The 25,702-nt window shown below is 32.1% G+C and overlaps 1 protein-coding gene across 2 annotated transcripts in view; it reads right to left on the reverse strand.

Annotated features, from left to right (window-relative positions):
• Positions 1-470: 470 nt before the first annotated feature.
• SNX2 (sorting nexin 2) overlaps positions 471-25,702 on the reverse strand; it is a 53,426-nt gene continuing 28,194 nt past the window's right edge. For both annotated transcript variants that reach the window (XM_057736643.1, XM_057736653.1), the window contains 12 exons: positions 24,822-24,888; positions 24,432-24,475; positions 23,067-23,208; positions 19,092-19,170; positions 13,459-13,534; positions 12,423-12,536; positions 12,077-12,170; positions 10,507-10,712; positions 4,104-4,247; positions 2,813-2,893; positions 2,623-2,694; positions 471-955 (listed from right to left, as the gene is read on the reverse strand). In XM_057736643.1, coding sequence (XP_057592626.1) covers positions 905-955; positions 2,623-2,694; positions 2,813-2,893; positions 4,104-4,247; positions 10,507-10,712; positions 12,077-12,170; positions 12,423-12,536; positions 13,459-13,534; positions 19,092-19,170; positions 23,067-23,208; positions 24,432-24,475; positions 24,822-24,888 — 1,170 coding nt within the window. In that variant the 3' untranslated portion in view covers positions 471-904. The remainder of the gene's footprint in view (positions 956-2,622; positions 2,695-2,812; positions 2,894-4,103; positions 4,248-10,506; positions 10,713-12,076; positions 12,171-12,422; positions 12,537-13,458; positions 13,535-19,091; positions 19,171-23,066; positions 23,209-24,431; positions 24,476-24,821; positions 24,889-25,702) is intronic.

The following is a 25,702-nucleotide window of genomic DNA, read 5'->3' on the forward strand; positions in this document are numbered from 1 at the left end:
AAAGGCAAGGAATAAATTAAATATATGCACAATCTTGGGCTCTGAAGGTAACAGAAGATGAGCAAAATTCACCGGACCTGTAACAGAAACATGTAAATATATATTTTTTTAATTCTTAAATTGGGCACTTATAATATGAATGGATAAAAACAAAGACAATTATTTACTCCTTTACTCAAGACAAGCGCATTCCCCAAAGCTGAACCAAGAGATAAATGTTCTTTGGTTTATGAAGATTTCGCAAAACAAACAATAAAACAACCCCCTCTCCCCGGACCAAAAACCAAAAACTTAATTAACCTTCATTTAGTCATTTAATAACGAAAGAATTCAGTTTTTTCCATGAATTAAAAAAATTAATGATCATAGCATTGCCTGTATACATCTCAAAGACAAAGTTTCTTCCTATTAAAATGCTTTTAAAAGATCCCTAATATGTTTACATACCCAAATAATTTGTTACTAATACTTCACAAGGAATATCATTTTATTACTGTAATCACAAAATCATAATTTCTGTACAGGAATGTATAAGTGAACACTAATCAATGCACTGATAATTCACTTCATAAAGAGGGCGAACACACTAGAGAACATATCATAAAGAAAAAAATATTGTAAAATTTTCTGGCCTTGCAGTGCACTTTTTTGTGCAAGTATTTAAGACACAACAGTGTTCAATTCAGCAAAGTATTGCAGAATGTCATGCCACAGTCCACTTAATTCAAAGAGGGTCAGGACATGCAGCTTGTAATAAAATGTCAGAATATATATTTATAAAAAACCACATGTAATTCATAAAATATATAGTGGTTTATTTAGATGGTTTTAAATGATTTCACTGTGGAATTCTGCATAACTGGAACAAGCATCCAAAATCTTCTTAACAGGGATAATCTTCTTGCTAGGCAATGGCTTTGGCCTCAGGTAGGAATGCCTCCCAGTATTTTATCAGCTGTGGATGATAACAAAAAGAAAAGATATTCTCGTAACCTTTTTGTCATTTATATAATACATCCTGTGAAGCATTAAAAAAAAACTATATACAAAGAGCTAACAATGATTAACATTTACTAAAGTCTGATTCTTAAAGGGATCATCTAAATTCCTTTATATTAAGTCTGTCAATATAATTAATATATAAATTATTTAAAATATTAATTACTCCTGACTAATTTCAGTTTTTTATATAAAAAATACAATTTTAAAAATACCTAAAGACTAAAGATTTCTTTAATTTAGGCAAAATTGTATATATAGAAACAGTTTGTTAGTGTAAGTTAAGATTACCTTAAATAATAAAACTGCAATGAGCTTTTCCAATATAATTCAGAAGATATTCACATTTTATGCTATTGTTAGCCAAAAAGATGAGAAAAAAAGGAGGAAGAAAAGAAAACATCCAAGCAAGAATGGGAAAAGAGACTGGGAAGAATTAGCTGCTAGTTTTTCTTGGACAGTCCAGAGAACAGAACAGACTGACATATAAACTAACATTAAATTTAAAACCATTCCTTTAAAAACAAGCTTATATAACACTTATTTCTTTTTATATTTAAAAAATCTGACTTAATGAACTAAGTATTTAAAATAAAAAACATAATTTGAAGATACAATGTTATCACCTAATTAAAAAAATTTAAGCTATTGATATTATATAGTTTAAAAAGAATTAGAGGAAAAAAAATTGGAGGAAGAAATCCTATTCAAGATGTTAAATAATTTGATCTATTACTCAAATTTATATTAAAATACACAGGAAAAAAACCTCTGCTATTATCTTGTTACAGACTTTTCTTTAATATAACATTAAAACCCTTGCTTTTCTTGTGGTATACAATCAACACCAAACCCACACAAACTAAAGCAAAAATCAAAACATTATTATTTTAAAAAACTTTAAAATTTAGTGTTTAAGTTCTGTCTGGTATGGAAGAGAAGAACTTACTGTAAAGAACATACTCAAATAGCTACAATCAATAGGGAAACAAAACTGTGAAGACAGAGAAAAAGGGGAAAGTAGTGCAGCATGTTTCTCACAGTCTAAAACTGGGAAAAGTACACCCCTCCTAGTGGTTAGGAGTAGAGGCAAAAAGGACTTGATAATTTCTATTTACTTTTACTACCATTTTTTCTTTGCTGTCTTTGGTTTTCTCTAGTCCCTTTGTTACTTCTCAAATTTAAAAGCTCAAGATATTACATAATTTTGATTATCACCTTTAAAATAAAAAAGTATATGAGGGACTTCCCTGGTGGCACACTGGTTAAGAATCCGCCTGCCAATACAGGGGACATGGGTTCAATCCCTGGTGCAGGAAGATCCCACATGCCATAGAGCAACTAAGCCCATGTGCCACAACTATGGAGCCCTTGTGCTGCAACTACTGAAGCCTGTGTGCTTAGAGCCCCGCTCCGCAACAAGAGAAGCCACCACAATGAGAAGCCTGTGCAGTGCAATGAACAGCCCCTGCTCACCACAACTAGAGAAAGCCTGTGTGCAGCAACAAAGACCCAAGGCAGCCAAATAAATAAATAAATAAATAAAAATAAAATTAACCTTAAAAAAAAAGTATATGAAAAACAAATTCTAGAAGTTTGTAAGTTATAAACAAATTACCTTACCTGTTGCTGTGTCTGTACTAATGATTCTAAGTACTTGATAATAACAGTTTTAAAATCTTTCACTCGCTGTTTCTGTTAAAGTACGAAACGAAAAAAAAAAGTCCATTAGTACAAAACTAAATTTGATTTTACCACGATATCGCAGCAAAATGTGACCAAGTTGTTAAGAAAAGTATAAAATTATACTTGCCTCAAATCTTCCTACTTCTTTTCGAATTGTTTTAGAGATCTGTTCAAAATCTCTTTCTCCTTGTTGCACTTTCGCCTCCCACTAACAAAAACAAACAAAAAGGTACAATTTTTTAAATCTTGTCTAGGAAAAATTGATAGAACTAGCTGTCATGATCACTCATTTAATTTATAACACAGTGCCTAAAAGTCCTGAAAGCTCAATACTGGCAAAGCCTAGTTTGGCATCATTCAAACTTGTACCTAACTTTACAGTAGTGGAAACGCATATCAGTTTAATTTCCATTAATATTTTACTATCAGATTTATTCAAGATTAGGATATTCTAGTGCTTAATGAACTACAATCTCCACACCTTAATTTATATGAAAAGATTCTGAGTATAAAATTCACTATCAAATAATTTAGCAGTGTTAAGAGTGTAATTTTCTCATTTCTTTATATACCTTTAAATTATTTTAAAATATATCAACAATATTTGGCTAATTTCAAGAATACACGTTCATCACAATTTATATGTCCATGGAAATAATTAATTAGAAAAATTATATGACAAACATTTAAGAAACATTTTTGTAATGGTGAAATGTCCAGATTTAAAAAAAAATTGTGCAATTATGGTCTACTGAACACCTATCAGTAAACATTAAGTTCATTACATAAACAATGAACACTGTGATTAGTGACCAATGGAACAGCTAAAATAAAATAAATGAAGACTTAAGCAATGAAATGATATCTTCCCACTATGTACCCAAAACACTGGTACATACTCTTCAAAGAGCAGGTACATTTACTTTAAGTAATATAAAGGTTGTCCTACCTCTTCAATTTCCTTATTGAAGCATGGCAAAAAAAGTGTATAAATTATAATAAACTTATACAAATTTACTAAAATACCATATATAATACATATATATGGGGGATACTGTTGCCTGGACAGCTACATGTGGGACAAATCTATCTCTAAAACCATTTTTAGACACAAAATAAGTAATTATCTGAAATCAAATTAACCACCTCAAAAGAAATGTGTAATTATTAATTCAAGGTTAATTTAAATCTTTTCCTTGTATGCTTCGTTATCCATTCCATAATTATATGAAAGTAACAAAGGGCTCTGGAGAGTTTAATGATGATCAAAATGTTAAAGTGATTATAAAACAGTTCATAAATTATGAAAAAATAGCTAAGTGTTGAATGGTTCAGAAAAAAATTTATGAAAAATTATGCATATATGAATGACTCATGGAAAATTTGGGTAAAGAGATAAAGCATTTTGTGTTAATCACCTCTCTTATTTCATTTTTAGCTTGCTGTATTTTATCTGGTTTGTTAGCAACCATCATTTTTGCTTCAGTTTCACGTTTTTTAAGCAAAGTAATTTGAGCGTCTTCCCATTTCTGCCAGCACTTCATTCGATGGTCAAAAACACCCTATAAGCGAATGACATATTATTAACTGGGAGTTAACAATGAAATACTTAACAGAATACTAGAAGTGCTATAGTACTGAAAACAATAAAACCAAGTACTTACATGCTACTCTAGTAATATACTGAGATACTGAAAATAAACATGACAATATCAAAGAAAATAGAGTTCCATATTTATTTGCTTAAAAACAAAAACACCGTAACTGGATGAAATATAAGAGCTCAGAATAATAATAATAATAATAAACTATACACAAAATCCATTTCACTAGCCTTTAGGGTTTCTTTTTCTGTTTTTCTTTTTTTCGGCCGCGCTGTGCTGCATGTGGGATCTTAGTTCGCCCACCAGGGATCGAACCCATGCCCCCTGCACTGGGGGTGCAGAGTCTTAATAACTGGATTGTCAGGGAAGTCCCGCCTTTAGTTTAAAATGTGGCTTATAATACAATTTCTAACAGAGTTTTATGCTTTAAAGAAAGATTTCTTTAATAGGAAAATGCTGGTGTCATATCTATGACTGAAAGTTTTCCTACTAAAATATCAAAAGCAGATCTAAGTGTTGGAAATATGCCAAAAATTAAAAATAGGTAATGAGGAAAGCCATAAGATAACAAAGTAAAAATGTAGTGGAAGAGATTACCAATAGCAAATAAAAGGCAAAAAAAAAAAAAACAATGTAAAGATATAACAAAGTGGGAGGGGGAATCATAGTCCTACACAAGAGGAAGAGTGCAAATGGATATGTTTATCTAGTATGCAGAATTAAATGAAGAAACAGACAAGAAGACCATAACAGAACTATTCAACCAACTCCATGACTTCTTTCAAGGCATTTGGTACAGCAAGAGCAAGTGAATGGAGGAAAGAGATGAAATATGAACATAAGACAGTAAGTAGAAATTTCATAAAAAAAAAAAAATGATGGACAGGATAGAATACAACAATAATCCCTCTTCTAGCTTGATGTTGGGGATAATATTCATATTTTAATATTATTAATTGAACAAATGAAGCAAGCATTAATAACTTGAGTGAAACAGTTATTTTCATTTATTCCAAATAAAGAGCTTTTGGATCAAGAAACAATAAATTAATACACGTTCTTATAGGAACCTGATGAAGAAGAAAGCACGTAGTTGGTGTATTTTCAAAATGTAGGCTTTGAAACAAATCAAATTTGGGTCCACATACTAGTTTTGTTACTGTATGATCTTGGGTAAATTCATTTAATTCCTATAACCCACAGTTCTTTCAAATATAAAAGAGGAATATGAGATCTAGATTTATGGACTGGAAATAAAATGAAAAGTACACAGCACACACAGCAACTTAACCTAGCGGATGTTTAATAATTAGTAGGTACTATTACAGATTACTTCTAAATAACATATACATATAAATGCAGTTAACTCTAGATTTCTACTAAAAGTGCAAATAGTAATAACCTAAGTAACAGAAAAAAACATAATTGGACTATATTTACAGCATATTTCAAAAATGTGGGTAATAATATTAAAAACTCCAAATCAAGGGTGTTCTTAAAGACCATACACATTTTAATTAACCAAGACAAGAGACATCCTAGACAAGCTGGTAAATTAAAAGCACTCTATAGGCATTTAAATCCATTCTACTAGAGTTAATTTGTCATCTAATATAATTTCTTGTCTTAGTAGTAAGTCTTAGTGTTTCGTTTGTTTTTCTTACGTTTAAAAGACCACATTCTCCTTAAAACATTTCTCATTGTGAATTAATTTTGCTTCAACCAAATTAATTTGGGCCAAAATCACAAAGATAATATTGGGTTGGCCAAAAAGTTCTTTTGGGTTTTTCCATAACATCTTATGGCCAACCCAATATATCTAACACAAATACATTCAAAAAGTCACTATCATTTTAAACAAATAAACAATCCCTGTGCCTCATCCCCTAACATATACAAATTTTAAAAGTAATTTAAGACTTTAGGCCTAGTTTTCCTTTAAAGGAACAGGGCCATATCAGCTCTTCATTTATAAATTCTTTTGTTCAATAACAATTTGATTATTTAAAATATGTACAAATGCTGGGCAAACGCGAACCAAAATGCCCTTTAATTTCAATATTTGCTTAAGTTCTTAATATATATCAACTGGCCTCTTCAGTGATATACTAATTTAAACTAATTTGGTCTCTGCCTAGTTTATTATCTCATAATATTCCAGAACCATCACATGTTTACTGTGGTACAGATATAGGAGCTTTGGTAAAGGCAAAATTACTGAAGTCAGGTTATTTCAGAAAAAAAAAATTTTAACTCCATAAGAACTTTTTCTTCATTTGTTTTCCCACCCTTGTAACACCAGAATATAAAAGAAGAAAAGAATCAGAACCATACCTGATCTTCTAAAAATGCTATCTTAAAAGTCAATGCTATCATAGCAATGTATGCCTCTGCATGTCAAGAGTCCACTCTGGTACAACCAGCTTCTTCTATAAGAGGGATACATTTACACTAATGATTCACTTTAGAACCCCCCACCCCCTGCTATTTTATGGTACGTACTTGTATGCAAGCTAGGCTAGGCTGGACAAGGTTGCAGTTGTGGAGCAGTTTTCCTGGCCAATCAGGAATCTGAGGCTGCAATTTTAATTTAATTAATACCATATTCTAATGCAGTGAATCTAAAAGTATGGTGCCCAGATTCCTGAAAGGATACTGATTACTTACAGCCAAACAATGAAGATGTTAAACTCCTTGGGGAACCCATCTACTACTTTTTTAAAAAATTATTTTATAAATCTGCATTCTCTTTAAGAACTCCTTATCAAGAATTCCAGTGATAAAAACATTGAAAACTATTACCCTCAATCCCTGACCCTACTCTAGCGGTTCACAGAAGGCCAATACATGAAAATGCATGTAATGAGTTTTCCACTTAATACATGTCAGCTAGCAGTATTACCCAAACTGTGGAGTCCCAGATGTCAGAGGCTGTACAAAAGAGGGAAACAGCAGTTCCCTGGCTACAAGGCCAGGCCTGGGCAATATTTTGAGTTGGATGAATTTTATCTCTTTCTTTAAGGCCCCAGTTTCTCATGTTCTCAGTACCCCCACTTTGGCTCTAAATTCTAATTTCCAAATTACTCCTAGTTTCAAAATTACCATCATTTTGAAAAGTACTCTCAATACGGATAAAACAAAGGGCTAAGTATAATAGTATTAAACAGCTATTAGAAATCAGTAAGACCGAAAAATAAAACTGGGCAAAGGACAAACAGTTTATAGAAAAAAGAAATGCAAATGGCTTATCATTTGTAAAGATGCTTAAATTCACAATAACTAAAGAAATTAAAGCTTACACACACACACACACAAACCATCACTGGGTGGGAGAAGCAGCAACACATATCAGTATATATGTGGGTGGGAGTACAAAGAAGTATAACCTCTTCAGACTGTAATAGGGTAATATTTAATGAAATTTAAAATACACATACCCTTTGGGCAAGTAATCCTACTTCTAGGAATTTTATGCCCAAAGAGTTATTATCAAAATACTTAATATTTAATACTGGACTCATCAAATAGTTGAAGGTCCATCTATATGCTAAATGATGGAATATGATGCAACCACTTAAAGGAATGCAACACATATTCACATAAGTTGATAAAGAGACCTCTTTAAAATGGAGTGGATAAAAAAAGCAGGCAAAGAACAGTACATATAATATGCACCTTTTTGAAGAAGGAAGGAAGAGATGAAGGGAGGGAGAAGGAGTGTTGGGAGAAAAAGAGATAGGAAGAAGGAAGGAAAGGAAAAGAAAGAAAATTAGCTTCATAAATGTGTATAACTAATTCTATAAAGACATCTAACAGAATGTGACCAAGAGCAGAAAAACTAGAGGTCTCAGATAGAAAAGAAATTTAACCTTTTAGGGCTGTTAGAATTATTCTGTGCATGTATTACTTTTTAAAATACAAACGAATTAGTTCAAAATAAAATCAAGCAAAAAATAAAGACCACAAAAATTACCTGTCATCTTATTCCATAATTTCTCAACTCCTGTATGAAGTTGATCTGGACTAGGTTTCAGTAGAAAAATCAACCTGAAAGAGCTTAATTAACTTGACCATGGCTCTTTAACTCCTCTTTTAGTCAATGAATCACTAATTCAGTATTTCCTGAAGTGTGTTCCATATATATAAGAAGATATTAAGTGGAAAAGAATTCCTGTTCATATGAATTTGGAAGTCTCTGGATTAAACAAAGTTAAATGTCTTTTTTTTTTTTTTAATATTAGACAGTCCTGAGCTTTTTAAATGCACTCTGAATCTACAAGACTGGGATACTGCATACACTATCTCTAAAACTCAGTAGACTATGCTACATCTTTCAGTGTCAGTGTTCTACAGAAAACATTCTGGGAAACATGGATATAACTGTAATTTTATAGAATGTAAAAATACAGTAAGAAGGTAGAAGCAGTATGAGAAGAGCTGTTTCTGAGGGATGAGAATCCAACACACGAGGAGACCAGCCTGTTAGGGAGTCTTTTCCCAGGTTAGCTCTTCTCAGCAGGTACTACTTCTCATGGACAGTGCCTAGTATCCCTTTTTGAACCCACAGGCTTTTTGGAGGTGTTATACTTTTCAATAATAGGTATGGAATGAGGTAGGAGTAGGTGGTAGAGAAACAGGAACCATTATCTGTAAACTGGATTTCTGTAAATCACAAGTTGGCTATATAAAATGAAGTATACTCTGATAACTATTTATATTAATATATTTAAATAACTGAAAAGAAAAATTAGCCACAGGAATATAAAGAGTAACATCTAACAACCTAAATGTCCATCAACAGAGGAATAAAGATATGGAATATTAGCCACAAAAAAGAACAAAATAATCAAAATAATGCCATTTGTAGCAACATGGATGAATCTAGAGATTGTCATACTGAGTGAAGTAAGTCAGACATAGAAAGACAAATATCACATGATATCACTTATATGCAGAATCTAAAAAAAAGGGTACAAATGAACTTTTTACAAAACAGCAGTAGAGTCATGGATGTAGAAAATAAGAGGGGGGTAGGGATAAGTTGGGAGATTGGGACTGACATATACATGCTACTATATATAAAATAGATAAGTAATAAGAACCTGCTGCATAGCACAGGGAACTCTACTCAATATTCTGTAGTGGCCTATATGGGAAAAGGATCTAAAACAAACAAAAAAGAGTGGACATGTATATGTATAACTGATCCACTCTGCTGTACACCTGAAACTAACACATTATAAATCAGCTATACTCCAATAAAACTAAAAATAAATCAAATAAAATAACATCTAAGAGTAAATATAAACAAAATTGGTAATTTAGCCAAACCTAAACCTAAGAAAGCACCACTCTAAAGTGCTAAGAATAACTGTCATCATTAGCCTGAGAACAGAATCATCTATAATATGCAATGCATCAATGTTCTGAATACAGATGAATACTAATTTAACTTTCTAGATGTTTGAATTCAAGGTAAACTTCTAGTTCCCTCCATTCCATGAGAACTAACGTACATAACAGTAATTCAAAGACACCATAAGATCTTAAAAGGATATCCCAAAACATGTAACAGATAAAATAAGTCAATTCAGTTTAATTATCTAAATATTGGAGATATCTGTAAAATACTAATTTTCACTAGTTAATGGGATTGCTTTCTTAACTATTCAGAAACTTAAAACTATTCATTCTTAAACATTACCACTAGATAATACACTTTTTTATCTAATCTAGTCCCAATTCATTTATAAATACATGGTGACATATACACAGAACATCTGCTTATAGGCCAAATTCATGCTAAAGCCACCGTTAAACATACTCGTGCAATAATCAATTCTGGTTCTGTCCTGCTTATTAAAAGTTTACTAATGATAACAGAATCTAGTAGGTAGTTTCAGCTCATGCTAGAATGAGTAAACAAATGCTATCAGTTAGTTGCAAACTTCTATATATAAATATACGTGTGTATTGGTTTTATTTTATTTAGCATCCTAAGATCTCTTAAAAACATCAATTCTGTCTATTGTACTGTCTAAGTCATAAGGGAAGAGAATATTAAACTATGAATAATCATCTTGAAGCCATTTTATATATACTAGCATAGTATATAATTTATACATTTAAATGCATGCCTAATAGGATACCATATTCTTCTTATAAACAAAACACTAAAGTATGAAGAATTCAAGGAAGATTACAAAATAAGGCTTACTTTCACTGCAGCAATAAGACGAATGTAGTCACTAAGTAGTTCTGAAAACATATAAAAGTCAGCAAAAGCTTGTTCTTGATGTAACTGGTCTATCTTCTCCTCAACCTCTGCAAGCTGAGACAAAGCTCTAGATAGAGCAGTATGATCTTCAGAATTACCTAACATGGCAGCACTTTTAGCAAAGGCAGCTGTGTTGGCTGAAAGTTCTGAAATAAAAAAGTATTCACTTTCAGTGTTCACTAGTGAAATTCTTAAATATTGCATTGATTTTTCATCTTCTCTCTAAATTTTATCTATTCACAAACTGCTCAAATGTTTTAAAATAATTAACATGCAACAACCAGTCACTGAAATGCCTTGGGCATATAAATGTCAACTGCCCAGAGCGCTACTGAAAATTTAAAAGAACTACTGCCTATACTCCCAAGGGATGAACTATGTTTAATAATATAATAATCTCCCTTCCCTTTCTCCCCCTAAAGTGCTCACTGTTTCCCTGTCTAGTCCTAAAAAAGACAAAAAATATATTTTTCATATGGAAAGGACTGGGAACACACAATTGATTTATACTACATTATTTGGTCTTTAAACATTTATTTATTATTGAAAATAATGTCTATAATTTTTGATGAGAATATTATTTAGCTCACAGGAGGAAAGCAAGGTAAAATTGTACATATAATTCACATAAATCTTATTCTTTTCTTCTTTGTGTGCAAGAACAATGCTTAGTGAAATATTAAGAATTTTTGAAAAGATTTTTGAACGTGATCATTCAGATACATCAAATAAAGAAAAACAGATGTCAAGAACTAACAATTACATTGCTTGGATTGCTCCATTGCTCTGCATTATGTAAAGTTCTCTTAAAGAACCATAAAATATTCCCTAAGAGAAAGAATACAAAAACTGTTATAAACTACTTTCAATAATAAATGTATTAGTAGGTTTCTGTAATTATTTTTTTTACAATGTATTGCTGGTAATGGCACATATTAAATTATTTATTAAGTGTTTTAGAAAGATGACTCTAAAAACCATGTATTCTTTAAAAATAAAACCAAACCAAACAATCTCACCATGGAATCAAAAAATTACAACTCAAATTTTCTTTGTATTTTTAACACCACCCCCCACCCCGCGCCGCCAGGTTTTTAAATATGGTGGCTGAAAAATGAAGAAAACACTCCAGAGTTCTCCAACGAAATATAGGTACAAAACTAACATTTTAAAGGAAAATTTCAGGTATCATTTTTTGAATTTCATTCCTTAATTATATTAAGTTACCAATAAGACATCTTCATTCATTCACTAAATATGTTTAATAAAGAGTTAATCAAGCAGTTTTAATCCAAAATTCAAAATATACTTTTACAAGTTCAAGATTTTTCTTCTAATCTAGAAGTTAGATAAAATAGAACAAAAAATATTAAATAACAAAGTTGAAATAGAAAACTTCCTCTTTAAAATATTCATTTCATAAGTTTAAAATACTCATTTTTAATACAATTTAAATAGAATATCTGAATTAACTTAAGTGTTAAATATATAACTAACGAGACAAACAAACCTTTTCTATGACAGACCAAGGCTTCAACACTAGCATGAAGTTTCCTAAGTTGCTGATCCAGATTTTCAAATTGCTGCTGCTTTTCTTCGAACCACTAAGAAAAAAATGAAAAATGGAGCTAATTTAGCCAGAACAAACCACTGTAAATTAGGTTACCAATAGTAAGCTACATTCCTTGTTTTAAAGCAACAAATTAACCATGTATAACCGTGGTGGTCAACTGATGTGCTGAGAACTAAACTCAATAAGCAAATTAATATCCTATTTTCTACTTGTACAGCTTTAAAATGCAATTGTTGGGCTCATTAATTCATCTCATTATTCAAGTCGAAAAATCAGCTCTTACTGCATCCGATTCATTCATCTTGATTGTCATTTTGTTGACAGCGTCGGCAGCCTTGTTCACCATCCTCAATATTCCTGCTCCACTCAGAGCCTGTGTATTAACTGCTCTAGGCAGCTGGAATTGAATGACAAATAAGGGCAAACAAACTGGTTAAAAGCCTAGAGGTTTAACTGGCCACAAAAGGGACTGCCCCCACACACAGCCCCGGAAAAAAAAAGAAAAAAAGGAGGTTGTATTTTCTTCACTCTCATACATTTCAATAGTGAGATCTAATTTCTCAAATACACTACCCTGTACATTCTCAAAGGAAAAGTTAAAAAATAGACTTTCCATTTGTTTTTCTTTTGCACGTTTACATTTAGATGGAACAACACTCTGTTTGTCAAAATATATTAAGAAATTGCCAAGCACCTTAACACTGGCCACCTGTTAGCTAGCAGAAATAAACTGTTTATAAGGAAAAAAGAAGAAAGTCTTAAGAAAAATCTCCTTATGCTGTTAAGAATCTGTGATTTTGAATTTTTTAACAATTCTGGGGTTCAAGTAAATTAAAAAAAAAAATCTCAAATGTTAACAATTAGAGGATAAAATGTACCAAATATAAAGGGCAGCATGGTTATTATTAAAGCTCTTTCAAATCACAAATTTGCATTTCAAAACCTTAATAAGACTATCAGAATGTAGACACAGAAACACATTCAACTATCTCTAAAATGAGGTCCGAATACTTATTTCAACACAATGCCTAAGCAACAACTTAGGGCATTCGGAATTAGACTATTTATAAGCCATTCTTTTAAATCTGGTTTTAGTTTTTCAAGAAAGGGAATTATCATCCTATAATTAACAATGCGGAGAAGATATTTTGCTAGTAATTTACTTAAGTAATTAAAGCTAATTAAAGCACTAAGAAAAAAATCATTGCTTAATTTCATCTATTAATCAACTGTTTACTGAACACCTGTTCTTATATAAATTATTACACTGATAATCATAAATAAGAACATTTACATATAAAAATTTAAAGTAGAAATACCTCTGAACTTTCCAAGAACTGCCTTAAGTCAGGATCCTGTAGTAAAGTTGGATGCTTTACTGTTCTTTGAAGATACCTAGATTTAAGAATAAAATGCTCCTTTATTTATCAGTAGCATCTTATTTTAAATCTTATTTCAACAAAATAAAAATTAAAAAAAAAAGTCCTCTGTTTGCCTTCTATCATATCAGTTTGCCTTTATGTAGAATCTTACAGTAATTTAATGATTAAAAAGCTTTCTGTTCATCTTTTGAAAATTCATAGTTATGTTAAAAGAGCTACGGTAGGGGGTGGAGATAGGGATGGGGAGGGGTTAAATAAGTTACCAAACTTCTCAGTGCAAAGTATTAGAGTTATAAAAGGATATATATGTGTCAAATAACTCTGTCTTTTGGTGGGTCAGTATGTTCCCAGTTATTACTATACATATTCTAGAAATACATACATTACTATATATTCCAGTCAAACTTTTTTTTTTTGTCTTCATTACCAAAATGGAGAACAGCCTACCAATTTTTTCCCCCTTGGCAGCAGATTTTAATTTTCAAATCAGTTTTGGTTCTTATTTGACAAGGACTAAATTTTCTTCAGTATTTCTATTTTTAAGGTTTTGCTATTTTTGATAAATGTCTTCCTTATATGACACCACATAAAATAAAAATAAAAAGAGAAACATCATTATTAAATCATTATCAGCCTAACTTTAGTAATTTTCCTTTACTAGAACAAGTCCACCCCTGACATTCATAATAAATTATCCACCTTTCTTTCATAAAAAAAGTCCACTGTTTGATGACCATTGATTACTTACCTAATCCCATTTTTAAAAAATTGCTCTTTCCCCAGATTCATGATTACATGCAGTATTATTTCAATTATAATATTTTGCCTAACAGTTAATATACCTTTACTCTATTTCTGCAGAATAAATGTAGTCAGTAATTATTTCTCTTTACAAGATTATAAAGTATGCCTAAAATAGTTTCTGAAAAAAAGTAATAATCTTTTCTAAAGTCAAACACTGTATATAATGGTTAAAATGACTATATAATCGCTGCTTAAATGTTAACTTCTGTATTTGTATATTTAAATAAAATACACACCATATTAAACTTCACTTTAAGTCAACAGCCCGCATGAGAGGTCATTACAATAGAAACAGAGCATGTAATAGATATGTACAATGCAATCTACACTGTGGTTTTAAAAAATACCTGCTGTTTATAAGGCTAAAAAAGAGATGTAGTAGGAACACTAATCCTGTAAGTTTATTAAGAAATGTTAGTATTTTCCCACTGGAAAATTTTACTTACAATTTTAACACTGAAGTTCTCCAGTACTACTCTAGATGAGTTATTCAGTCGCTTAGACTGTGTACTGCTTAAACCACTGTGCATAAGTTGTTTACCTGAGTGTACACAGCAGCTGGCAAATAGCAAGCATGCAGACATTCGTAAAATGAACAAGCAGGAAGACAAAACATCTAGTACCCAAACTTCAAGAAATGTTTTAATTATTTCAAACCTAAATGGAAATAACTAATGTAATACTATTTATATTCTAAAATAGCTTTTTAAAGTGAGTTCTGCAGAATACTAGTCTTATGCAATATTCCATGAAAAATATTGGTTCTACAATCAAGAAATTTTGAAATATATTACATACATATTCCTTTCTTTAAGATTCATAAGGGGGGCTTCCCTGGTGGTGCAGTGGTTAAGAATCCACCTGCCAATGCAGGGGACACGGGTTCAGTCCCTGGTCTGGGAAGATACCACATGCTGCGGAGCAACTAAGCCCATATGCCACAACTACTGAGCCCACATGCCACAACTACTGAAGCACGTGCACACCTAGAGCCTGTGCTCCCCACAAGAGAAGCCACCACACTGAGAAGCCCACACACCGCAACAAAGGGCAGCCCCAGTTCACCACAACTAGACAAAGCCCACACGCAGCAACAAAGACCCAATATAGCCAAAATAAAATAAAATAATTTAAAAAAAAGACTCATAATGAACAGCAGCATATTAAATGCTATGAGAAATACTGCAGGAAAAAAACTTGGTTTAACTTTGTTATACCCTATATTAATTAACCTCAATTGACAACAGATTTCCTTTTCATACCCTACCACATACTAGCATTCTAAGTAATCAATTCTGGAAAATGATATTCTAGAAAAAGACAGAAAAACTTTTCTTCTTAAGGGTTACATGAAAATAAAGAGCGATTAAACCATTAAAAAAAGGTATTAAACTTACATAATGTTAAAATTAAGAAAAGAAACATAAAATGGATTTTAAATTGATGACTATTTGTATATATACACTGAACAAAAAGGAAAAGAATGTAGGAAGAATACATGAAAAGAGGTATGGGGAGAAGCAGAAACACTGAAGGAAAACAGAAATGGAACTGATGAAAAATAAGTATCAGACTCAACAAGAGGTGGTCAGTAGTTCTTGAAATTTGAGCTAAGGAAAGGTTATTGTTACATTTAGAATCACTTAAGGTTTTCAAATTCTTACTTACTTACCAAAACAAACCAGGTTACACAAAATGCTTGAAAGGAACAGAGTTAAAGATATTTCTCTTGCTTAAGACTTAAACATATATGCTAACAATGAGAGAATAGAAGGTAGAAAAAGCCTGGGTCTTTGATGACATGCATTTGTTCATTCAACATTTACTGAGCATTTACTATACATCAGTTACTGTTCTAAATACTCAGAATGTATCAGTGAACAAAAGAGAACAGGATTCCTTCTCTAGTGGAGCTTTGATTTTAGTAAGAGAAGATAGACAATAAATCACAAACATAAAAATTATGTAGTACGTGATAAGGTGGCAAATGCTGGGGAAAAATGAAAAGACAAGTAGAGAAAGGACAAGTAAATGGGATCAACTATGTGTGGCTGATGGCAGTTTAAACAGAATAGGTCAGAATTAAACCAATAATCAAAACAGGCTTTACTGGAAAGGTGATATTTGAATGTTTGAATTTGAAAGAGGTAAGGGAAATTAGCCACGCAGATACCTGGGAAAAAAAGCTTTCTAGGTAGTAGGAACCGGGTAGAGGGTGGAACCCTAAGATAGGAAAATGCCTGGGATTTTGAGGAGCAGAAAAAAGGTGAGTGTGGCCTAGAGCAAAGTGATCATGGAAGATATGAGATCAAGTAGGTAACAGAGCGAGCAGTCATGTAAGATTTAATATAGGCCATTATAAGGACTCTGGCTTTTATTGAGTGAAATTGGGTGGGTGGATGAGTGGGGGTGGGAACATGATTTGATTAACATTTTAAAAGGATGACCCTGGCTGCTATATTAGAAAAAGAGTAGAGGTACAAGGATGGAAACAGGGAGGCCAATGAGGAGTCTACTGCAGTTAATTCACACATTTGGTCTAGTAGTGAATGGGTGAAAAAATGGCTGTCCAGATATCAGAAGGAAGCAATAGGATTTCCTAATGGATCTGATAATACTAAACATCTGCCTAGCTCTAAGCTTCCTGATATGAACGAGTGGATTAATCAATCTACATTAACTGTTTAGGCTTTGCCAGTTGGGTTTTCAGGTGCTTGGTATGATACACTTATATGTTAGAGAAAAGGAGCAATGAACTTAAGTTAAATAATTTGTCCAAGGCCTCACAGATAGTTTATAAGTGTGTAATGGAGTGCGGGCTTCAACAGAGAAAGGATTCTAAAATCCTACACACCATATCATGCTACTTTACAGTTCTTAGTCTATATTTACAGAAGTGTATCCTTACTACAAAACAAACTCAATATGGTCGTAAGGTAAGATATGAAGCACTCTTACAAAAATCACGTGAGCAACCATCGGGATACTTAGAAGTAGTTTCTGCTTACTTTACTGAGTGTGGCACAGGGGGATTATTTGCGTTAACCACTCTTTCTCTTCCCATATTTTAATACCAGATGTTTATCCTTCTGTTCATCTGGATTCTCTAAGTTGAACAAACAAATAAATATGTAAATAAATACCAGAGTGTAAACAAATATTTCGTTGGCCTGCCAGATCCAACTAGGTTATATATCCCACAGATATGCCTATTCTAATGTTTACATTTTAAGAAATGCCACAGAAAAATCACTTGAGAAAAATCATTCCAGTTCCTTTGCTTCTGTACCTTTACACCTATATTTTCTTTAGTTATCTTTTGTAAGGTAAAATGAACTCACAGTATAGTTTCTCCTTTTTTATCACTACTGCAAATTCCACTAAGGTAGTATTTAACAAGTAACATTTATCAGTAAAGAAATTATCTTCACATACACACTAGGTCAAGCTTTAATATCTCCTTAAAACTCTCCTCAGTGTTACACAGTGAATGAAGGTATGGTTTAGGTACTATGCAATGCATTCAATTTAAAAGAAAGGTGAATGCAGAATCAAATTATATGTCCTTGGTACAATAAATCTTCATTAAGTTCCTTATCAAGAATGCCATCCAAAATATTTCAAATTTACTCATAGAAAAACAGGACTGAAAAGGCTTCTCAAAAGGTCATGGTTATACATATAATTTCAGGAAGGACTAAGCAAAACCAACGCAGCACATTATCTACCTTTATTCTTAAAAATACTCATTCTATGATCTCTTTCACAACAGAATTGATTCTAATGCCTAAATTAAACTTCTGTTGATGCAATTTAAATCCTTTTCCTGAATAACTGTTGAGTCTTATAGACATAATCTCATTTTTTTAAGTCTTCTCTATTATAAGATTTTAAGCTGTACGCTAGTTTTTCTTATTGCAAAGTGTTCAAACCTGACTTTACTGTGGTATTTTCTTAAAGTTGAAACAATTTATAACTAAAACCCAGAAATACACTGCCTCAAAAAGTTTTAAAAAATAATTTGTACCCTGTAGATATATATACTATTTCCTAATATCTGTCCTATCTATCCCAACCACTAATTTTAAGCCGAGAGAAAATAAAACAGAAAAAGCAAATTCAATTAAAATAACAAAAACACTATGAAATTAGAAAATGTTTTGAATCTAGGTAATTACCAACTTAGGTACTATAAGTTCAACTTTATGATAGTTTTGAACTTGTTTTCTCACATTTCAGCGTAGCAAGGAAGAGATGTTAAGATTCTTCCCACCTATTTCCCTTTTAGTTGGCCACAATGAATACAAGTCTTCAAAGCTATAGGAAATGTGTCAGGTCAAGATGTCTAAAGGAGGGTACAGCATATGTATCTATCAGTCAGCTCAAGCAATGACTAATACTTTTGTACACTCAAGTCAAAACCAATTATACAGAATTGAAGGAGGGAGCACAAACCTAATTTTTCATTGTATTTAAAAATATTTCAATATCACCAAGTAATAATTCAAAGGAAGAATTAATTTGGATGAAAACAGGTATTATTTTGTTAGACTGTTAATGAGAATTAATAAAAATGGAACAAGTATACAGTACTATGTTTTTGAATGAATCAATTTTCTTAATAAAAGCTTATAGCACTTAAGAGTAATCAAGTGGTACTTTGAGAATTTTAATACTTAAAATATACTTGTGCCATTTAATGGAATTAGGATTTATATTACATTAGTAAAAACGTGAGAGTAATAAACATAGCTGATTAGAATTACCTTTCAAGAGCTGCTCTCCGTTTTTCTACAAATTCTGTGGATGATGAATCTTCTTTACCCACTTTGACCTTGGTCATGCCTTTGAAAAAAGTGAATGAGACTCATGATTTTCTATTACTGAGAAACATTCTTGTATAATCATCTCTGCATAATACATTTTAAATTTGAAGTTGACAAAAAAGCTCCTAAAATTATAACTAGTATCATAGTTTTGAGAAATTAACATCTCTACTTGGCAAGTACTTATAACAGAAGTTATAAAAGAGTATAGCTAAAGCAGAGGTTGAGCTGTGTCTGTAGTTTTCTGACCTGTAACTGTTTGGATTCTTTACCTGATATATATTACACTCTCGGTCTGTTAAAATGTGTTTGCATTTCAATACGCATAATAGAGTTCAAATTAGTAAATTTAAGCTCATTTGATATTTTCATCTCTTATGAGCAGCAATTAACATTCTTTACTTTGGAGACTAGAAAAATAAAAATAAGTGTAATCCGTGAATATGCTAAGTATTTCCTCTGTTGCAGATTCTAAGAACATGTTCTTGTTTATTTATCATAGCTGATTTTTAGAACTGAAGCTGACATTTAGATTTTTATGATTTTTTATGATTTTTAGAACATAGCTGACATTTAGAATGCTTCAAATTTAAAAAATAAAAATCATGCTAATCATTTCTGTATAAGTAATTTCAATTTTTACACTAACATCAGACTGCAGATTTTTCTTCTTTTCCCTGTTCTTTTTACTTTCAAAATTCGATTCTGTAGAAATGAAGTAATGACACATGTACAGCATGGATGAACCTTATAAATATTATGCTACGTGACAGAAGCTTGTCACAAAGGACCATATATCATATGAGCCCCTTTTTTTAAAACGTCCAGAATTGGAAAATCTAGAGAGAAAGCAAGCAAGTCCCCCTAGGACTGAGGGGATGAGGCAATTAGAGAATGATGGCTAAGGGGTAACAGATATATTCTAAAACTGACTGTGGTGAGGTATGCACAAGACTGAATATATGAAAACCTAATGAATTATACACTTTAAATGGGTGAATTGTATGGCATGTGAATTATATTTCAATAAACCCATTTAAAAATAGATCATGTAAAACCATGTAATTTTTATTCAGGTTGGTACACCTGCTCAATAACCATGTGTCACCTATGAATGTTTTGTTTAACATAATTCCTCTGAAAGACAATAGTTTGAAAAGGAAAACTCATTCAAACACTTAAAATTACCTACCTTAAGTGGACTACTACATGTGGGATGTTAATTATTTCACATATTCAGATTTTGCGAAAAAACCTTACCAGTATATAATTTTTTTACTTTTTTAAATTCTGTGATCTGCTCAGGCTACTTCCTAGAGCTAAGTAACCATTATGGGCCACTGAAGTAAATAAAAAGTTACTCTAACCAGTTACCTCAACAATTTTCAACTTCTTTGTTGCTATTTTTTAAAAGCTTCATGAAAATAGTGTTTTTAAGTAACTAAGGTTCTATAAAAGCGGCAACAGTTATACACTAATGAAAAGACTCCTTTCCCTGCAGAAGCAGTTACAGCTTCCCAGGAAAGAGAAGTTACTATTCTTATTACACCACTGTGTTTGTTACTTGAAAACCACTGGGTATGTAATTAAAAAGGCCTCTCATATTTAACATTTTTCTTAGACAATATATTCATTTTTATTTTTAAAAACTGATGGACAATATGAAATTTTTTAAATGACTGCTTCTCTACTTGATTTTCTGCCAGGAACTTCACAGAACAACTTGTTACTCACCTTCAATAGTTGTTCAGACTTTATGTACACATTTAGAGGAAACTGTTTAACTTGGCTTCATCTTTTATTTAACTGTATTTATTTTTCCTGCTAATTTCTTTCTTTATAACTTTTTTAAAAAAACTGCATTTTATGTGGTTGCCCCACATTCTTTGTCTTTTCAATCCTTTTAATTCAATAATTTGTGGAAGGTTTAAGATTATTAGGGCAAAATATTAGTTTGAAACACAATAAACTTGGGCATAAAAATCTGGGACTTCCCTGGTGGCGCAGTGGTTAAGAACCCGCCTGCCAATGCAGGGGACATGGGTTTCGAGCCTGGTGTGGGAAGATCCCACATGCCATGGAGCAACCAAGCCTATGTGCCACAATTATTAAGACTGTGCTCTAGAGCCCACGAGCCACAACTATTGAGCCCTCATGCCACAACTACTGAAGCCTGTGCACCTAGAGCCCATGCTCCGCAACAAGAGAAGCCACTGCAATGAGAAGGCTGTGCAGCAACAGAGTAGCCCCCACTGTCCACAACTAGAGAAAGCCCAAGCACAGCAACGAAGACCCAACACAACCAACAGCAACAACAAAAAATTTAGTTAAAAAAATTTTTTTCTGGCTCAGTGCTTAAGGACTATACTAGTGTATCTAATCACCAAAATGAGAAAAACTATTTTTTTTCTTCTTTTGATATACACAAGTAGTTGTACAACTTTAAAGTCAAAGAAAAAAGGACATTACTAATAATTTATGATAAATGAAACTTAAGTTCACTACATAGATAATGGGAAGCCAAAAGATACCACTGTAACAGTTTAGAGAAGAGAGAAATAACATTATTAACTAGACTAGCAGTTCTCAAAGTATGGTTAGAATACCCAGAAGGTTTCTGAGACCCTTTTGGGGGGCTGTGGGGGGGTGGGGAATGTGTACAAAAATCTGTCTTCATAACACTAAGCTGCTATTTTTGTCTTTTTTTACTCTCACTCTTTCATGAGAACTCAGTAGAGTTTTACAAAAGTTATATGATGTATTGTATCACAACAGAGTTCAGAAGCAGATATGAAAATACAGCTATTTTCTATTAAGTCAGAAATTAGAGATTTTGCAAAAATGTAAAAAACAGAAAACAACAAAAAAGCACAAGCCACTCTTAAAACGTTAAATTTTTTTGTCTTACAAATACAAAAATTTTATTCATTAACAGGTAGTGAGTTTTTTATTTTTAAATGAATTAATAAATACAATTAAAAATTCTCATATAATAAATATCAAAAGAGAGAGCTCCAAAAGCAAAAGCTCTTTAAGGCTCTCAATAATTCTGAATAATACAAGGGGTCTTGAGACCAAAAGGCTGAAGAAGTGTACTAGATCTCTGAATTTAAAAAAAGAGAGAGTATAATAAATGCATTTAAATATATAAGGTTTCAAAATCATAAAAGATACGGATAAAACTGCTTTTCAAATGCTTAAAAAAAGCAAAAACAATAACTTATAAGTAAAATTCATTTTAACTATTTTTCAGAATAATAATCTTATGTATATAAAAAATAGAGGTAAATAAAAACCTATGACTGAAAAGCTTTGAAAAAATACTACAAAATTTTAAGAGATGACAGATGTTTTTTAATGGTGGAACAATGGAGGTTCTCCTCCTCTTTTGTAATATTCTGCATATTCTTAACTAAGTAAGCCTTTATTACCTGTAAAAGTAGAAATGTTTTTAAATGTTAAATTGAGGTACATGATAAACTGAGTTTAAATAGCTTCTATGTGAGCAAAGCTAGATCATATCTTTTTGTACAATGTACAGCTGAGCACGAAACACCTCCAAGCCCTTAGAAAAATGTTAATGTGCTAATAATTTTAAATATTCTCTAAGTGTTATTCAGTAATAAGGTACTCTAATGAGCTTAAAAGGGTTTTTAATTGCTTTCACCTTGTCAAATTCTGACCCAATAGTTAACTTCATTATATAAATCACAATCAGCAGGTGTAAGAAAATAAAACTATTAGCTATACACTCTTCAGCTCATGAATGACTATCATAAACAGAATATTTAAGTTCAGTTTTCTCTAGACATTGAGATGTCATGATAGTGAATGATCACGGAATACACAAATCTATACAGTCAAAATTGCACGAGTGAAAGTAACAAAAATCAATTTTTAAAAATTCATACTTACCTACTATACTCTTTTCTGGAGCCGGTGGCACAATATAACCGACATGTAAATACTTGCTTGCTAACTTGCTATGTAAACCGAGAAAGTCACTAAATCTTCTTTTAACTGAAAATTCACTCTTACTGAACATGGAAAGAGAAGTCTGCAAGTGAAGAAGAGGCATTTCAAATACTGAATGCTAAACAATTATTTAGAAGTTAATGTAATACATAAATGTGAACATGCACACACACACACAGGCCTACTTTGCAAAAAAATATAGAGTAGTTAACTAATGTGATACACAGATTTCTAACAACTGAAAAAACCCAAATCATATTTGTTTTTTACAGAAACATATGAGGTCAGAATCATAAGAGTTTCAGTCTAATACATAGCCCAAGGGGAGCCTGCACTTAAATCTCACTGCCACCTCAATTTCATCATATTTTCCCCTACTCGAACCTAAGTTCTATGAGTGAAGGGCACTTCTCTGTAATGTTTACTACTATACTCTAGTCCTTGGAAAGAGACTGACTCCAAGGTATTTAATAAATAAGTATCTGTTCAATGAATTAACAAATCTCACTCCATACTGTGTTCCTCCCCTCGTGTTGCCTTTCTCCAGCATCACTCCGATAGCCACAAAGTTCCTCTAGACAAAAACTCAGGCATCCCTCCTTCCTCACTCCTTACATCCAAGCCTTACTGATTCTACCTCCTATACAACTCAAGAAACCATTTATTTCACTCATCCCCAGAATCAATTCCTTAGTACTAAGTATCACTTCTCACAGCTAGGACTGTTTCAGACCTTCTCTAAGATTTGAAGGCCTACAACCCCTTTAAGGATCACAACTGCCTCTTAACTAGAAATCCTGACCTTTACTTTGATCCTCCCAATCCATACTGAGTCAGAGGGAGCTTTCTAGAACAAACGAAAACCTAATTGTGTCATACTCTTGTGTGAACCTCTTCAATGGCTCTCCATTATATATATAAGGATGAAGCCCAAATTCCCACTGTGGCTGTTCATAATACAGGCAGGCTTACTGCCAAACAATTTAATCTGGCATCACTTCCTGCAGATCCTAGAAAGCACAATGCTTTCTTGATTTCTGGCTTTTACACAAGCAAATCTCTTTACCCCCCTCCCACACCAATCAATTCTCCTACCTTTGCCCAGATTAGATCCCTTCCTGCATACTCTCCCAGAACACTCTACCTACCAAACAACTAACTCACAACGCACTGTAACTATTTATATGCAACTTTTACTGGATAACCTTTGTAAAGACAGTGATCACTTACACCCTAATCCCTGTAGTATCCTCATACTATACACGGTGAGGGCTCAATATTTTTTTAAAGGAATAAAAGGCTTACCTTTGTTGTTACTCTATAAGCCATGTAAGCATTCATGCCATCACCTACAAGAAAAGTCAAACTATTAAAAATCATGAGCTTAGCCACACACACACACACACACACACACACGGTGACTATGTGAGGTAATACATTAACTTAATTGTGGTGACCATTACATAACGTATATTAAATCATCACATTGCATATCCCTAATATACACAATTTTTATTTGTCAACTATACCTCAATAAAGCAGGGGAAAAAACCAAAACAACAAGGTGCCACAAGTTTAAAAATAAAAGCACCATTTTAATATTGTAACAATGCATCCAGTTAAGAAAAACAGCACATAAACAACCAAGCTAATTATCAAAAAAGCAAGTACAAAACATAATAAATATTGACTCACCAACTTTCTCTGGATCTGATACACCAATTTCTATATCAAAAACATCTCCATTTGCTTCTTCATCAATCTAGGAAAATGGTGGGTTTTTTTTTTCTATTAAAGATTTCAATTTATATTATTGTCATAACACTAATAACTATAATTTTTACCATCTATCTTTTATTAGGGTCACTGTCACTTCAAACAATTTGAAAAGTCACTCAGCACTCCATTTCTGAAAAACAAAGTTTTCACATTCCCTGACTATATAAAAAATACAAACACAAAGATAATAGGAAAAGGATCACTGGGAGAAGGAACAGAAAATCTTGTGTTCCTCCAACTCCTCAAACATAGAGAAAACGTTTTAGTATTCTGTAGGAATATTGTGGAATGTTTTTGTCCTATATACTCAATCTTCAGATTCAGATTATGAAATTAATTCCTTAATTTTTTTAATATTAGTATTTTTCAATCTTGCCAGAAGAATGCTACACACTTGCAGAAATTATTATAAGCAACCTGAACATCATGATTTCTCCAATTACCTAGTAAACACCTTCTTCTTGAAACCAATGAAAGCACTATAAAGCTCACTGAAAAAAGAAGTAGGAAAAAAGGATAAACCTATGAGACTAGAGAGAAGCACTTTTTATGTCATTATAAATAAGCAATCCTTACTAATAGCAGTTCAGAGGGAAAGTTTTCTTATTTTCAAGAAGAAAGCACAGAAACTTAAATCTTGCAAATTTTAAAAACAATATTAATAGTCTAAGACTATTGAAAAGTATGTTTTTCTAATAATTTTTTTCAAAGTTGCCTTCCTGTACAGATTTTTTAAAAGTAAGCCTTATTTGAACCGTAACATACATACATAATACGTATATAAATCCTAGGTATAC

The sequence above is a fragment of the Hippopotamus amphibius genome, chromosome 1 (assembly GCF_030028045.1).
Source record: "Hippopotamus amphibius kiboko isolate mHipAmp2 chromosome 1, mHipAmp2.hap2, whole genome shotgun sequence".
NCBI classification, from domain to species: domain Eukaryota; kingdom Metazoa; phylum Chordata; class Mammalia; order Artiodactyla; family Hippopotamidae; genus Hippopotamus; species Hippopotamus amphibius.